Source organism: Rhinopithecus roxellana, chromosome 11, assembly GCF_007565055.1.
Source record: "Rhinopithecus roxellana isolate Shanxi Qingling chromosome 11, ASM756505v1, whole genome shotgun sequence".
Classification (NCBI taxonomy): Eukaryota; Metazoa; Chordata; class Mammalia; order Primates; family Cercopithecidae; genus Rhinopithecus; species Rhinopithecus roxellana.
In genome coordinates, this window is record NC_044559.1 from 21056796 (window position 1) to 21073119 (window position 16324).

At 38.8% G+C, this 16324-nt stretch overlaps 1 protein-coding gene across 1 annotated transcript in view; it reads right to left on the minus strand.

Moving 5' to 3' along the window:
• Positions 1 to 16324, minus strand: part of CFAP58 (cilia and flagella associated protein 58) — a 111252-nt gene that overhangs the window by 91794 nt on the left and 3134 nt on the right. Inside the window, exons 2-7 of the mRNA XM_030941164.1 lie at positions 13083 to 13364; positions 9500 to 9648; positions 6785 to 6941; positions 5661 to 5855; positions 3125 to 3262; positions 184 to 343 (exon numbers count right to left, since the gene is read on the minus strand). Coding sequence (XP_030797024.1) covers positions 184 to 343; positions 3125 to 3262; positions 5661 to 5855; positions 6785 to 6941; positions 9500 to 9648; positions 13083 to 13364 — 1081 coding nt within the window. The remainder of the gene's footprint in view (positions 1 to 183; positions 344 to 3124; positions 3263 to 5660; positions 5856 to 6784; positions 6942 to 9499; positions 9649 to 13082; positions 13365 to 16324) is intronic.

A 16324-nucleotide genomic window follows, 5' to 3' on the forward strand; every position in this document is an offset into this window, starting at 1 on the left:
GGTAAGGGTTTAAGGTGTTCAAAATGATGCCCCCCCATCCCACCCCATATTGACTGTTTACCAGTGTGAGTGTTGTTTTACTGATTTCATTTGGCATGGGTTGTGTTTGTAAACATGGGTTACAAGATAACATCAGTCACCAATAAAATGTTTCTAAATGAATAAAAGCACAAAATGGTTTACCTCTCTCTAATCCCACGATCTGATTTTTTAGGGTTTCTTTGTGCTGTTCGACTTCTGCCTTTTGATCTTCAATGTGGTGCAGTTTCTTATGGATTTGTTCTCTGATTTTGTTGAGCTTCCCGATGTCAAGGCGCATTTGGTGGACTTCTTCCTCTTTGGCCTGTAATTAGTGAGAAAGAATTAATGAGACACTTTGTAAATGAAGAGCCAGGAACTGGATGATGGTAAACTCAGAACCAATAAAAGGAAATTCTTCCCATGGCAATGTAAAGTTGTTCTGTGAGATTAAATCAAGCATACACAATTTGGTTTTGAGAGAAATTTAAAAACTCTGTTCACTGAATAAAATATGTGGTTATGTTTTATATTTTTATAAACTAAAAATAATAAAAAGACTGAAAAATTTTGTTTCAAGTCACCATCTGAAATGGTTTTGCTGTGTCCCCACCCAAATCTCATCTTGAATTCCCACGTGTTATGGGAAGAGCCCAATGGGAGGTAATTGAATCATGGGGTCAGGTCTTTCCCATGCTATTCTCATGATACAGACTAAATGACTAAGTCTCACAAGATCTGATGGTTTTAAAAAGAGGAGTTCCCCTACACAAGTTCTCTCCCTTTGCCTGCTGCCATCCACATAAGATGTGATTTGTTCCTCCTTGCCTTCCACCATGATTGTGAGGCCTCCCCAGTCAAGTGGAACTATAAGTCCAATTAAATCTCTTTCTTTTGTAAATTGCCCAGTCTTGGGTATGTCTTTATCAGCAGCATGAAAATGAACTAATACACCAACTAATTGTAGAATCAAATAAGATAAGAACGCTAAGTTATATGTATCAAAAATATGTGAATTTTGTATATAGTATTTAATTAGCAATTTTCATGGACTTATGAAGTGATCTCTCTCAGAAGGTTATTAACATGCTATAAAATATTCAAACACTCTTTTGGACTCACTGGGCCATTGTAGGTCAATTATATACACTAGAGAAGGGGTCCTCCTTCCTCAAAGTATGTTAGTCTGTAGGTATACATATGGATAAGTGGACCAGATATTTCATAGTATGAATAGGCAGTCTATAAAATGGCAAACAGTCCCCCAAAAATAATCCCAGCAAAGAAAAGCACCTGATTTTTGCCTACAGATTTCAAGCTTTCCAGATTTTGGAAATTTTAATTAAATTCACTTTTTAAAAATTTTGCCATTAGAAGTGACTGGAAAAGCAGCTGGGATTCTTTTGCAAACAAAGGTTAGCAATTATCTCTGCTCATAACAATGAAGAGACTAAAATTAGCTGTTCATGTTATCCTCAGATTATTGCTAGAGGCTGAATCCCATTAGGCTCATGATGTAATAACAGAAATAGTCCATCTTTCAAAATGCCCCATTCATGCTATCAAGGGAAAGAATTAATGGCATGAGTCTTTTTCCTTTAATTTTACCTTAGGGGCTAATATATTATTTTGACTTAAGTAGTCATCTCATCTCTGCTTTAACTTATTGCATTCTCATAAAGAATGGTTTCAAGTCTACCCATTCTGGGCTGTTTTAAAAGTTTTTCAGCGTCAGACCCTCAGACCCTATAGGGTTCAAATTAGTTGATGTTAAGGCCTCTTCCAATTCTAAGATGTTCTAATTCAGTGGTTAATCCAGACTCCACAGTTAGACTTCAGAAAAATCCTGGAAACCTCTCCTATTTTGGGGATGCATGCAACACAAGATGTAAGATATGCAAATAAGTGTGTGCATGTGTGTATTACCATCAGCTTCTCAAAAGAGATTGTGATACAAAAATGTTATGGTTCTCAGCCCAAATCTATGTATTATTCATACACACACACACACACACACACACACACATACACTTTAAGTTATCGGGTACATGTGCACAACATGCAGGTTTGTTACGTGTGTATACATGTGTCATGTTGATGTGCTGCACCCATTAACTCGTCATTTACATTAGGTATATCTCCTAATGCTATTCCTTCCCCCTCTCCCCGCCCTACGGCAGGCCCCAGTATGTGAGGTTCCCCATCCTATGTCCAAGTGTTCTCGTTGTTCAATTCCCACCTATGAGTGAGAACATGTGGTGTTTTATTTTCTGTCCTTGTGATAGTTTGCTAAGAATGATGCTTTCCAGCTTCATCTATGTCCCCACAAAGGACATGAACTCATCCTTTTTATGGCTGCATAGTATTCCATGGTGTATATGTGCCACATTTTCTTAATCCAGTCTCTCACTGATGGACATTTGGGTTGGTTCTTGCTAGACCACTCTTTTTACATCCAGTATTCTAACATAACCAGAGTGGGGAATATAGATTTTTTCAGAATTAAAGTGACAAACATAAAGCTGCTCTGTTAAGCAGGTAGGTGTACAATATATATCAGAGTATAAATTGTTATCTAAACTTAATTTGCCAGCACTCTTCAATGATAGCAAGGAGAAGAACAGGAAATCTGTCTCAAAGTATACCTTGGACAGAAGTGGAAATCATGATTCCACAATCCTGTAAGTAAATACTAGGTAGTATCAGTCTCTCCCTCAACCATTCCATCCCACCTTCTCCAACAAGTAGTAAACTATAATCTGAAATTTTTTGCTGTTCACATGTATGAATGGATTTCTTGCTTTGAGCAACTGGTTTCTTGCAAGGCTAGTTACAGAGGTAGACATCTGAGCTCACTTTGGAAACCATTTGCATAACGATATGATCAATAATCAGGTTTGCAATTTTATAAGAATGGAAGCCATCAAACTCTGCTTTTGGGCATAAAGCAATCACTATAGGCTTGCACCTGCCTCTGATGTGTCAAGGCACTCAGTAGAGCCAACACAGGTTATCCAACCGAGGGCTCCAATTGCCAAGGCAAACCTGTGTTAATAGGGAATGAGGAAGGAAGAGCTAGGGAACAGACATGTGACTTGGTGTTTACTTTGAGCTCCAACGCCTTCTGTTGGTTTTCCTGGGATAGCTGCTCACAAACCAAACTGTGCTGCTCATTCTCTTGCTGAAGTTTAGCATTTCTCATCTGAAATTGCTCGAGTTCCTTTGCAGCTCTCTCATTCAATATCTGAAAGGGATGGAATGAGCTGGTTAATGCTTTTTAATCTGATTACAATACTTGTATATACACACAGGGGGCCCCACAAACCTCCTGGGAAGATAACAGCAACCCTGAGTTTTTGTCTTTGTAGAAATTGTTCTTTATCCCCGATGAAAGCACTAACGCACTCAAATATGATGAATGTTAAACGGTTGAGGAAAATGACGCCTTCTAATGAATAACACAGTGAGCATAATTTTTTTTCTGAGAGCCTTGGGAAGTCTTGTTCACAGGTGGTGGATAAATATTTTAATGCCTGTTTGCCATTTGGCAGGCTTTGCATACGCAACAATTGCTATAATCATTGCAAATGAGCTAGAGATTCAAACGGATTTTATAAGCTGTGGGGCTTGGAAGCTACATCTTCAGAAGCAAATCCTGCATTAAAATCCTGCAACATTTTCATCAACAGAACTGTTCACTAACACCAACACAGAGACAATTTTCTTTTAATCTAACTTAAGTCAAAACCATGGAACAGCAGCGGAGTGATTTATGTCTGCTTGAGTTCAGTGTCAGCCAGATTTTCCTCTTCTCTGCCTTGACTATCCTGAGCAGATATGGTTTTATAAAAACAAAGGATTATATCTTGGGGGCTCATTTCTATTGGGAGGTGGAGGGATAGCAAATGAATTGCAGGATAAAAATAGAAAGACAGCTTAAGTAATGTCTGCAAAATATAACTCCCATGCACACAAAAATTAAGCATGAAAAGAATCCAACCAATTGTCCATCAATAGGGACTAAATAAAATGTAACTGGCTATGCTAAAAATGAAATTGTGTTTCATAGGAGGATAGTTTTTATCCTGATGTCCAAAAGCCTCTCTCTTATGTTTCATGCTCAAAGAAGTCTCATGTTTATCTGCTGGAGGCTGCACATTGTGAATTATCTATTTGACTTCTGGCTTTACATAAAATTAATAGAGCAATGGACAAAAAAAGGTATACTTGTATCTATTTTTGAGTATAAAACTGCTATACGACTTGACAAGTCTTTGGAAACAAGCTTCCTGAGGAAAAACATATTTAAGAAAAGACTTTTCAATTAAATGAATTGCTTCTTTAAGAAATGAGAGAAAACATAATACAATTACCAATACTTGTGTCACCTTAAACTGCTATAATAGAGAAAGTGTTAAAAACAGTCCCATAGTAAAAATAAATAAAGACTGACCATAGTTTGCTAAACTTGAAAATAAATTAAAAATAAACCTGTTGGCCGGGCGCGGTGGCTCATGCCTATAATCCCAGCACCTTGGGAGGCTGAGACAGTTGGATTACTTGAGGTCAGGAGCTCGAGACCAGCCTGGCCAACATGGTGACACCCTGTCTCTACTAAAGATATAAAAATTAGCCAGGCATGGTGGCGGACTCCAGCTACTCGGGAGACTGAGGCAGGAGAATCACTTCAACCCAGGAGGTGGAGGTTACAGTGAGCTGAGATCATGCCACTATACTCCAGCCTGGGTGACAGAGAGACTCCATCTCAAAAGAAAATAATGATAAAAATAAAAATAAATAAAAATAAAACTGTTAAAAATAAATTGTTATACTCACCCAATGGAATACTGTACAGCAATGAGAGTTTATGGTCTACTGAGCTCTGTCCAGTAGAGCTTTCTGCAGTGATGTAAATGTTCTCTGTCTGTGCTAATATGGCATCGACTAGCCACCTGTGGCTACTGAGTACTTGAAATGATGCTGGTATAACCAAGGAAATGAATTTTAAATTTAATTTCATTTTAATAAAGTTGAATTTAAATAGCCACTTGTTGCTAAGGGTTACCATATTGGGTGTCACAAGTCTATAACTACATGGCAACAACATGAATGAATCTCACAAACAGAATATAACAGAAGTTAGACACAAAGAATATATCCTGTAATATTTTATTTCTGTAAAGTATGAAGACAGGCAAAACCAAACTCTGCTTAGAATTCAGGATAGAGGTGGTACTTTAGGGGGAGAATGACTAAAAGGGAGCACAAAAGGGCTTCTAGGGGTGCTGGAATGTTCTGTATCTCCGGCTGGGAGCAGGTGACCAAGATGCGGTTGAGTGGTTAAAATTCATCAAGCTGACTTGTGACATATACACTTTTCTATATGTGTAGTATAGGTCAATAAAAGGTTAAAAGGAAACTTATTAACCTGTTAGAGCTGGAAAATTTTAAAAGGGGGGCATAACTACCTCATAAGAGCCATTCAAAGACCAAATTGCAATGCTAAGTTTTACATCATCACCACGAGTAGTGAAGGGAATTTGCTGCTTTCCAAGAGAATTCAAAATGCACAAATGGGTGTGAACAAAGGTGCCATTCTGGGTTTTTCTTGTTTTTTTAGCAAAGGCCCACACCCAACTCACCTTCTGCTCCTTCAGCTGCTGCTCCAGCTTCTGAAGCTCCTCCTTGCTCTTCTGCACATACTGCTGCAAGGCTTTTATTTCTGTCTGCCTGCTGTCCATGTCTGTCTGAATCTGCTTGAGCTCTTTCTCTAGTTTTTCCTTCTTCCGGAACTCCCGGGAAGCTTCATTCTGACGTTGCTGGATTTCTTGTTGGAACTAGAGGGTGCGGGAAGGACAAGAGAGAAAGAGATGAGCCCTGACCATGGCAGGCCTCAGCCAGTCAAACCCCACCCTGCTCTCTCAGGTCTGTGATTGTCAGGGCAGTCACTTTGTAGTAGCATTTCCCCTATAGGGCAGACATCCTTGAGCCCCAGTGTTCAAACTTTTCAGGAATATTCTATACTGTTTCTCGGGGCCTTGAAACCAAATGACTACTCTGATGGTGGGCAACAAATCCACAAAGTATGGTACAAAATCAAATACATATGGAAGCTCAGAGTTCTAGGGGCATTAAACATGGAAAGAATTCATCCGATTCTCTATCAATAGGGATTAAATAAAACGGGACTAGCTACCCTAACTATAAAATTGTGTTTTGCATGACCTTGGATATTGCTAAAGAGAGCACTATACGTTTATCTTGATGTCCAAATTCTATGAAAAGCATTTTTCTTATCTCATGTTCAAAGAAGTCTCACGTTTTTCTCTTGGGGACTGCATATTGTATATGATCTATTTGACTTCGGGCTTTATATAAAAGTGTTCAGAAGGAGTCCACTAAATGGCTTTCTAATAAAAAATAAATAAATAAATAAGAAGGGCCAAAGAAACGACTCCCACCATCCCCAGGTGCTGGGCCCCCTGGCCTTCATGGGGATCATCTTTTTGAGCCAGAATTGTAAGTAGGGAGTGCCTGCCTCAGTGACTTCTCAGACAGAGCATGCAGAGAAAGAACAAATCAAGTCGCTCAATTCAAGTAAAGCTCCTCTCCAGAGAACAAACTAAAGAGATAAGCAGAACTGAGGATGCTTCACTTGGGCACAAGGGGGTAAATTTGAGAAAGGAACAAGAAGGGAATAGAGACTGTGGAAGGACAAACATCCTCTGGAAGGAAATCTTCCTTCTTCTTGCCCTCCATGGCAGACCTGACTGATGGTGTGTTCAGCCTCCTCTTTGGATCGCTCTGTTTCCTGCTGCTGTTCAGTGGTCTGAGCTAGCGATTCTCGTAATTTTACCACTTCTGATAAGAGCTGGTCTCTCTCCTTTGTCACTTCTTCTTTGAACTTCAGTAAATCTCTGATGCTAAATAGGAAGAACATAGGAGTCAGACTAAATGGCCACCTGCTCAGGGGTCCTTCATATCATTCTCTGAGCTCATTTTCATGAGAAAGATGTCAGGTCAATGATTAACACTATTCAGGCATTAAAGAGAAAGATCTTTATGCCATGATATGGGATCAGATTGTGAGATGTTAACTGGAAAGAAGTACTAAAGATAACATGCATAGTATAATTTATTTTTTTATCTTTAAGAAAATACAATGTCTATTCATGCATGAGAGTGTGTGTGTGTGTGTGTGTGTGTGTGTGTGTGTGTTTTACAGAAGCCCAGAAAAACATATCACTGATTATCTCTGAAAAATTTAGGGTGGAAGGTTGTGGAGGTTGATACTTTCCACACCTCTGTATTCCTTGAATTTGTTACAATAAGACTATGTTGCTATTGTGAACTCTGGTAATTAATCCTAAGCAGATGTCAATTTAGGAAATTATTTGTTTAATATATCCACTGGAGGGCTATGATCACAGCTATAAACTCTAGAATAAAACATAAACAGAACCAAATAATATGCTTTGCTAGTTTTCTATCCATTTACCCAAAGAGATTAGTTTCTCCCAAATGAATGCAGCCCAGATAAAATGTTATGAAGAACAAAATTGGGAAAATCATTCATGATGTCCATTTTTGGAGGTTATGTGACAATATTTATTGATTTGAATTGTAAACCAGTTACCTCCAAATTTCAAAAGCCATTCCATATGATTTGGCACGACTTTCTGCAGAATTAGCACTTTGCAAGTGGAAGCTCAGTGTCTGATACGACCTCTGCAGCAGAATGAATGTAGAACAAGGCAGTTCTTGGAGCTGAGAAGGCAGAGGAGAACTTGCACTGCAGACTCTTGCAGCTGACAGTCATCAAATGACTGCTCAAAACACAGTAATTTGACAAAATGTATTTACCAACACCTCTGATGTAACAAATGTTTAATAAGGAAACTTTAAACCTGCACTCAAATTCTACTCCAGAAATAAAACCTCAAATTCTAAGGTTACTATGAAGACAGACAGTTACACCTGGGCACACTGTTAAAGATAAAATTATGGGCTGGGTTCTTTCTTCAGTTCTCCTCCTCACCCTCTTCCAATGCTTGTTTAAAATGCCTTGTATCTGAATCAGTTCCCTCGCATTCCTCTTCAGTAGTTGCTCTGAATATGCTTGACTTCCTTAACGAGAAGATAAAGCCCACACTACAGGCATCATATTTTCTGTTTTTATTTCCTATTCCCTGTCCCAACACCTGTACTTAGAACTATCTGTCAATGTTGGATCAACGCATCAAAAAAACATAAGAAACTGAAATAGCAACATCAGATCTGGTTAATTTCCTTGGTTGCCCAAGGAAGTGTATGTTCATTCTTGATTCATTCATTGATGCCATGTTTTGCATGCCCCATACAGTGCTGGGCTCCTGGAGGGGATATAAAGGTGTCTTCCTTCAGGGAGTTCACAGCCTAATGGGTAGAGAAGCACATCAACAAATAATTTTCAATACAATCTGATCAGTGCCATACTGGAGGTAAATGTTGGGTCTTATGGAAATAGAAAACATAGTGACTTTCTGTGTGGTCATTGGAGTCTGGATGTGGAGAGGATGTTGGAAGAGTGATGCTGATGGTGATGAAGTTAAGACAGTGTTTGAGATGGGTCTTAAAGGAGGCATAAAAGGTGATCATGGGGAGAATGGAAGAAAAGGCATTCTGAGCATGGAAAGCAGCATGTACAAAGGCATGGAGGTGTGAGCAACTTGATGGGCTGGCACGAGGCTAGAGAGGCTGATTGGGGCAGATTCTCAAAGGGCTCTGGATGACACATTCAAGAGTCTGGGCTTTATCCTTTGGGTATGGGTAGCTATTGAAAGTGTTTATGCTGGGGATAGGTGCACATGTGTTTCAGGAGCCTAGATTTGGTAGCAATGATGGAATAAAGAAGGACATGTCTTCTGCAGTCAGGGAGACCAGTTAGGAGGCTACTGCCAAATCTGGCAGAGAATAGGAGGCCTGAACCAAGGCAGTAGCACTGGTGACCAGAAGGAGTAAAAGGCCATGCTTAGAAGACCAAGTCAACAAGACAGTGGCTTTAAGAGATGGAGGAGCAGCAGGAGGGAAGAGCAGCTCTGTTTTCTGGCCTAGAAACTGAAGGGTGGGAGGGATGGTGATGAGATTGATCATGGGGAGTAGGTGGGAGAAGCTGGGACTCTGGGCAGAAAATCAGTCATTTATATTCTACACAAGTCAAAGAGAAATAAATAAACCTAACATCTTATTCATTTTGAAACTATACTACTGAATTCCTATGGAGTCAGAAGTTTAAGATAACCACGAATTAGAAGTTCTTAGGTGTGGAGAAAAGAGCATTACTTAAAATGCAATAGACAGAAAACAATCTCTGAGAACCCAATAAAGAAGAGTTTTGTATCACAGAGAATGTTCAAGAAGACACTGGCAAGCCCCAGGCTGTCTATTGAAGGAGGCCTCTGCAAAGGCAAGTTCAACATACATCAACAAGGCTATGACCTACTTGCTATCCTGGTCCATTGACAGTCCAGACCCTTGCTCAACTAGTTTGGTCAGGTTCACTATTTCCTCTTTCAGAGCAAGAATCGTCTCCTTGGCCTTCTGCTCTTTGTCATAGGCTGAGTCCACCATCTTCCAGGCCTTTTCAATTTCCTAGATGGGCCATAGGATATCAGTGAGAAAGACCAAACTGGGTTCTAGATGCAAGATAAACTAGCAAACAGAATAACACCATAACCACAGTGTAGTTGTATAAAGGTGCACTGACTAAATTGTTTAACATGAGCTAGTCAATAGTGAATAGCACATTGAAAGAAGAGGACTGGACTGGACATGGTGGTACAGGCCTGTAGTCCCAGCTACTAGGGAGGCAAAGGCTAGAAGACCTCTTGAGCCCAGGAATCTGAAGCTGCAGTGAGCTGCAATCATGCCACTGCACTCCAGCCTGGATGACAGGGCAAGACCCTGTCTCGAAAAAAATAAATAAATAAAAATAAAATAAAGTAGGGACTGGCAGAGGGTATTTTTTCTTGTGTAGCTAAGTGTGGCTACAAGGCTCACTTACTGCAAGGTTTGCAAAATTAGAAGGGAAAGTTTATGTGCTTTCCAAGTCCAGATATTAAAAGGAAAAACAGTTAAGTTTTATCACATGAGGAATGATCATAGATCCGAGTCCTAAATTGACAGACTGAATTAAACCTCTCGATAGATTTGTAAATAAAAAATACATTTTATCATCTGGTCCCAAGTGAGTTCCTAGTGGCATTGTGAGCTTTAGAACAACCCACACAATGCTGTTCTTTACTGTTACCTAATTGTACCAAACAACCTTGGTAATTCCCATTTTTCAGAAACTCAAGCCCAAGCCTTCTCATCAAATGCTTATATATGGGAAAAACCCATAACAGGGAATGGAGGCAATGACCCACGCAGGTTTGGCTTCCTTACTATTATAAACTGCAATGTGCAATATTGACATAAATACTTAAAAGTGAATTACAGCAGTTCCAGTAAAGGAGCAACAAACAGTAAATTTTGCAACATGACATAATTTGGATGTATGTCCCTGCCAAAATCTCATATTGAAATGTAATCCCCAATGTTGGAGGTGGGGCCTAGTGGGAGGTGATTGAATCATGGGGGTGGATTTCTCATGAATGGTTTAGCACCATCCTCTTGGTACTGTCCTTGTGATGGTGAGTGAGTTCTTACGAGATCTGGTCATTTAAAAGTGTGTGATTCACACATATGTTCATCACAGTGCTATTGACAATAGCAAAGACTTGGAACCAACCCAAATGCCCATCAATGATAGACTGGATAAAGAAAATGTGGTACATGTATATCATGAAATACTATGCAGCCATAAAAAAGTACAAGATCATGTCCTTTGCAAGGACATGGATGGAGCTAGAGTCCATTATCCTTAGCAAACTAACACAAGAAACGACAACCAAATACCACATGTTCTCACTTATAGATGCGAGCTAAATGATAAAAACACATGGACACCTAGAGGGGAATAACACACTGGGGCCTTTCAGAGGGTGAAGAGTAGGAGGAGGGAGAGGATAAGGAACAATAACTAATGGATACTAGGCTTAATACCTGGTGATTAAATAATCTGTACAACAAACCCCCATGATACACGTTTACCTATGTAACAAACCTGCACATGTACTCCTGCACTTAAAAGTTTAAAAAAAAAAGTGTGTGACACCTCCCCTCTCCCTCTCTTGCTCCTGCTCTGGCCCATGTGAAGCATCTGCTCCACTTGGCCTTCTGCCATGATTGTTAAGTTTCCTGAGGCCTCCCAAGAAGCTGAGCAGATGCCAGTGTTATGCTTCCTGAACAGCCTGCAGAACCATTAGCCAAGTAAGCCTCTTTTCTTTATAAATTACCCAGTCGCAGGTATTTCTTTAATGCAATGTGATGACCAACTAATACACAACAGCTTTGAGTTTTAGGCTACCACTTAACTTTCTTGCAAAATTCTGTCAAGTAGAATGTGGGTCTTTTAAATAGATAAGAACCTATAAGCTTTAGGTTAAAATATTCCACTTGTATATTGACAAGGAATAAAATGGGTGGAAAAGAGTATTTAATGTAACAAATTCATGGTCACTATTACATTAGACAGATTACCTTGGGTAACTATAGCAAATAATTCAGTGATTCAAAGTAAAATGTCAGTTTGTGGAATATTTGTTATGTAGCAACCATATGTGCTATATTTAGCAACACAAATGAAAGATATTTACATTTAAAAAAGATTACAAAAGTTTTATCCAAATCAACTTTACTAATTAGATTTTAATCCATTCATGACTTCCATTTCCAGATTTTGTTTGTATGTTTTGGGGTTTTTGTTTTGTTTTGTTTTTTGAGACAGAGTCTTGCTCTGTTGCCAAGGCTGGAGTGCAGTGGCACAATCTCGGCTCACTGCAACTTCCACCTTCTGGTTCAAGTGATTCTATTGCCTCAGCCTCCCAACTAGCTGGGACTATAGGCACATGCCACCACACCCAGCTAATTTTTGTATTTTTGGTAGAGACGGGGTTTCACCATGTTGTCCAATCTGGTCTCCTGACCTCAAGTGATCCATCTACCTCGGCCTCCCAAAGTGCTGGGATTACAGGCATGAGCCACCACTCCCCGCCCATCATCAGTTTTTAAATTTGCAATGAAAAAATTTTTTTCCATTATAAAACAACTTAAAGCCTTCTTATATGGTTTCTCAGCAAGGATGGAATAAAGAAGGACATGTCTTCTGCAGGCAAGGAGACCAGTTAGGAGGCTAACATGACAATAAATTTTAAAATAGCACTTAAAAGTGAATAGTTTCTAAGATAATTGATAATCCATATTTAGTGCTGGACTTGGAAATTCATTTGAACTGGGTGGCATCTAATTGCATGATATCAAGGCAACTGTCTAAAAATTTTATAAATTGTTTCTCATATTTAGGGTTTTAATTATGTTTCAACCTCTTATCATCATGAGTCAACAAGGAACGTTTATATTTTACTTCAAAATAATGCAACACATTTAAGGATGAAAAAAATCTAGTGTAAAACAAGGCAATACATCCTCAGTATCCCCAGACTGAATCTCTGTTCTCCTATTATGAGGAACTGGGAGGATTGAGAGGAAAGAAAAGGGGTGCTAGGAAGAAAGGTCATGAAAACTACTACCTGGGAATTCTCAAGGCAATCTTTACTAAAACAGCGGAAAAAGCAGAAATATGAAAATATCTTTAACAGTTAAGCTATCATCATGAGGTATTAAATTACTCATCATGCATCAAATAAGACATATTGAGATTCCAAATATTGAATTTACTTATCTCTAAATCTTTTCTCAGAAACCAAGCCAGTAAGATTCTCCATTATTTTCTGCATGATATGATTCACCTAGGCTAAAAAATCATTTTCTTTGAAAATGAACATTATTCCTTAGGCTTAATGAATATAAAATCATGTAAATTTTTACCTAATAACTCATTTACTACCAGCCTAGAGGTGCCAATGTAATGAGAGAATGATGTTTTAAATTCAGGTTCATTCCATTTCTAGAAGATCACTGACCTTCTTTAGGGATGCAATGGTGGTCTGATCATCCTGAGAGAGCTTAAGGGCAGTGGCGACCTTTGCGGAATTCACTACAATCTCTGCATTTAGCTCTCTGCATTTGGCCATCAGACGCTTTTCATTGTCATAAGACTTTTTCATGACAGCATGAAGCCTCTCATATTCAATCCGAAATTTGTCCAGACTTTTGTCTCCTGAAAGTTCATGAAGAACTCCCTGAAAATCTCTTTCCATTTCTTCAAATGCAGATTCTTCCAGGACTTGTTTTTCGCCCTTTTCCTATAGAAAAAAAGCAGGGATGGGAAAGGGCATTGCAACATTTACATCATTACTATCAAGGAATTACTGCTATTATCTCTGAATGAAACACCTCCATACGAGCAAAATTAAAACCACAGATAAGCAGAAAAATTAAGATTATATGAAAGGAAAGGTCCTTGTTCAGACCCTGATGCTTATGTACATATATATGTGTGTACACATATATACACACATACATACACATTATACATTTATACACATTACATATATATACATATATGCATTGGAATATGTATGCAGAATATATATGCATTAGGATAATAACAGTTCCCACCACATGGTGTTGCTAAGCATTAGATTAAATGAGATCACTGATGTTAAACACTTAGCCAAATGCCTGGTAAATAGTAGGAATTCAATGAATTTTCAGAGCTGTTATGATTATTCCAACCCTAGTCTCTTTTCATTGGGCCCTGTTTCTTATTGCCCCTAAGATTGCAAAGGGCAGCGGGGGTGGCCACGGTGTGTTGAGGCCAGACATAGGAAGATCTTGGCATAGATATCATGAAATCACATATACAGTGAAACTCATCTGAAATATGGACTTGTCTCCCAAAAGAGATTCCATCATTTTTATCCCTCAGAAATATAGGCTAGGTCATGCCCCACAGTGTCCTAAAATGCCCCTATGCAATACTCATGGAACTTTTCCACATTTGCTTTCCATGGTTAGATGGGAAACAAATTATTGAAAAATATAAGCCCAGACATATAGATATAATTCAAGCAAGTCTGGCTATTACTTAGATGAGAACCTAAGAGTAAGTTATATCAGAATTCTTCTTTCTCTACTTTTCGGGGTTGAACCGTGTCCCCCAAAAAGGTATTTTGAAGTCCTAACTCTGCTAATCTGACCTTATTTGGAACAGAGTCATTTAATAAGTTAAGATGAACTCAGACTGGAGTAAGCCACCCAGTTTGTGGTGCTTTGTTATGGCTGCCCTAGCAAACAAATCCACCTACTCCTTGTTATGTACAACACAATAATGAAGAAGAATGGGTGTGGTTAATATATTTATTCATTCATTGAGCAAGTATTTACTGAACATCTGCCATATATAAATTCTGTGATGGATTCTGTAAGAGATACCAAGATGAAGAATAAACAGCTTATCCATAGGGAATTTATACTTAATTCCTGGTGGGGTATGAATGCAGTTAATGAAAGCATAGAATTTGATTTGATCCCTACCATAAAATGTATTCAAAGTTCTCTATGAACCCACAGAAAGAGAATTATTCCCAGCAGCAAGAATTAAAAAAAAAAAAAAAAAAAAAAATCTTAGAAAAGAATTGGCATTTGAGCAGGCCCAGAAGGAAAAGTGGAATTTTCACAGGGGAATATGGAGAAAAGGGGCATTCCCAGCAGATGGCAAAGCTTGAGCAAAGCTCAGTGCCAAGCAAGTATCCAAGCTGGCTAAAGAATAAGAGGGATGAACGGAACAGAATAGAGTCCAGAAATAATGCGGCACAGCTACAACCATCTGATTTTTGACAAAGTCAACAAAAAAGCAATAGGAAAAGTATTCTCCATTCAATAAATGGTGCTGGGATAATAGGCTAGCCACATGCAGAAGATTGAAACCGGACTCCGTCTTTATACCATATACAAAAATCAATTCAAGATGTATTAAAGACTTAAATGTAAAACCTAAAACTATAAAAACCCTGAAAGATGACCTAGGAAATACCATTCCGGACATAGGCCCTGACAAGCATCTCATGACAAAGATGCTAAAAGCAATTGCAACAAAAACAAAATTGACAAATGGGACTTAATTAAACTAAAGAGCCTCTGCACAGCAAAAAAAAACAAAAAACAAAAACAAAAAACCAAAAAACCAAAAAAAAACTATCAACAGAGTAAACAGATAACCCACAGAATGGGAGAAAACATTTGCAAACTGTGCATCCAACAAAGGTCTAATATTCTGAATCTATAAGGGACTTAAATAAAATAACAAGCAAAAAACAAACATCCCCATTAAAAAGTGGACAAAGGATATAAACAGACACTTTTCAAAAGAAGACATACACACAGACAACAAGCATATGAAAAAAATGCTCAACATCGCTAATCATTAGAGAAATGCAAATCAAAACCACAATGAGATACCATCTCACACCAGTCAGAATGGCTTCATTAAAAAGTAAAAAAATAACAGATGCTGGCAAGGTTGTAGAGAAAAGGGAACATACTCTGCTGGTGGGAATGTAAATTAGTTCAGCCATTATAGAAAGCAGTGTGGCAATTTCTCAAATAACTTAGAATTACCACTTGACCCAGCAATTCCATTACTGGGTATATACCCAAAGGAATATAAATCATTCTACCATAAAGACACATGCATGCGTACGCTCATCACAGCACTATTCCCAATAGCAAAGACATAGAATTGACCTAAATGTCATCTACAATAGACTGGATAAAGAAAATATGGTACATGGGCCGGGCACAGTGGCTAACACCTGTAATCCCAGCACTTTGGGAGGCCAAGGCGGGTGGATCGCCTGAGGTCAGGAGTTCAAGACCAGCCTGGCCAACATGGTGAAACCCCATCTCTACTAAAAATATAAAAATTACCTGGGTATGGTGGTGGGCACCTGTAATCCCAGCTACTCGGGAGTCTGAGGCAGGAGAATCGTTTGAACCAGGGAGGCAGAGGTTGCAGTGAGCCGAGATTGTCCACTGCACTCCAGCCTGGCAACAGAGTGAGACTCCATCTCAAAACAAAAAAGGAAAAACATAGTACATATACACCATGGAATACTACTCAGCCATAAAAAAAGAATGAGATCATGTCCTTTGCAGCAACATGGATGGAGCTAGAGGCCATTATCCTAACTAATGCAGGAACAGAATACCAAATACATGTTCTCACTTATAACTGGGAGCTAAACACTGAGTACACATGGAC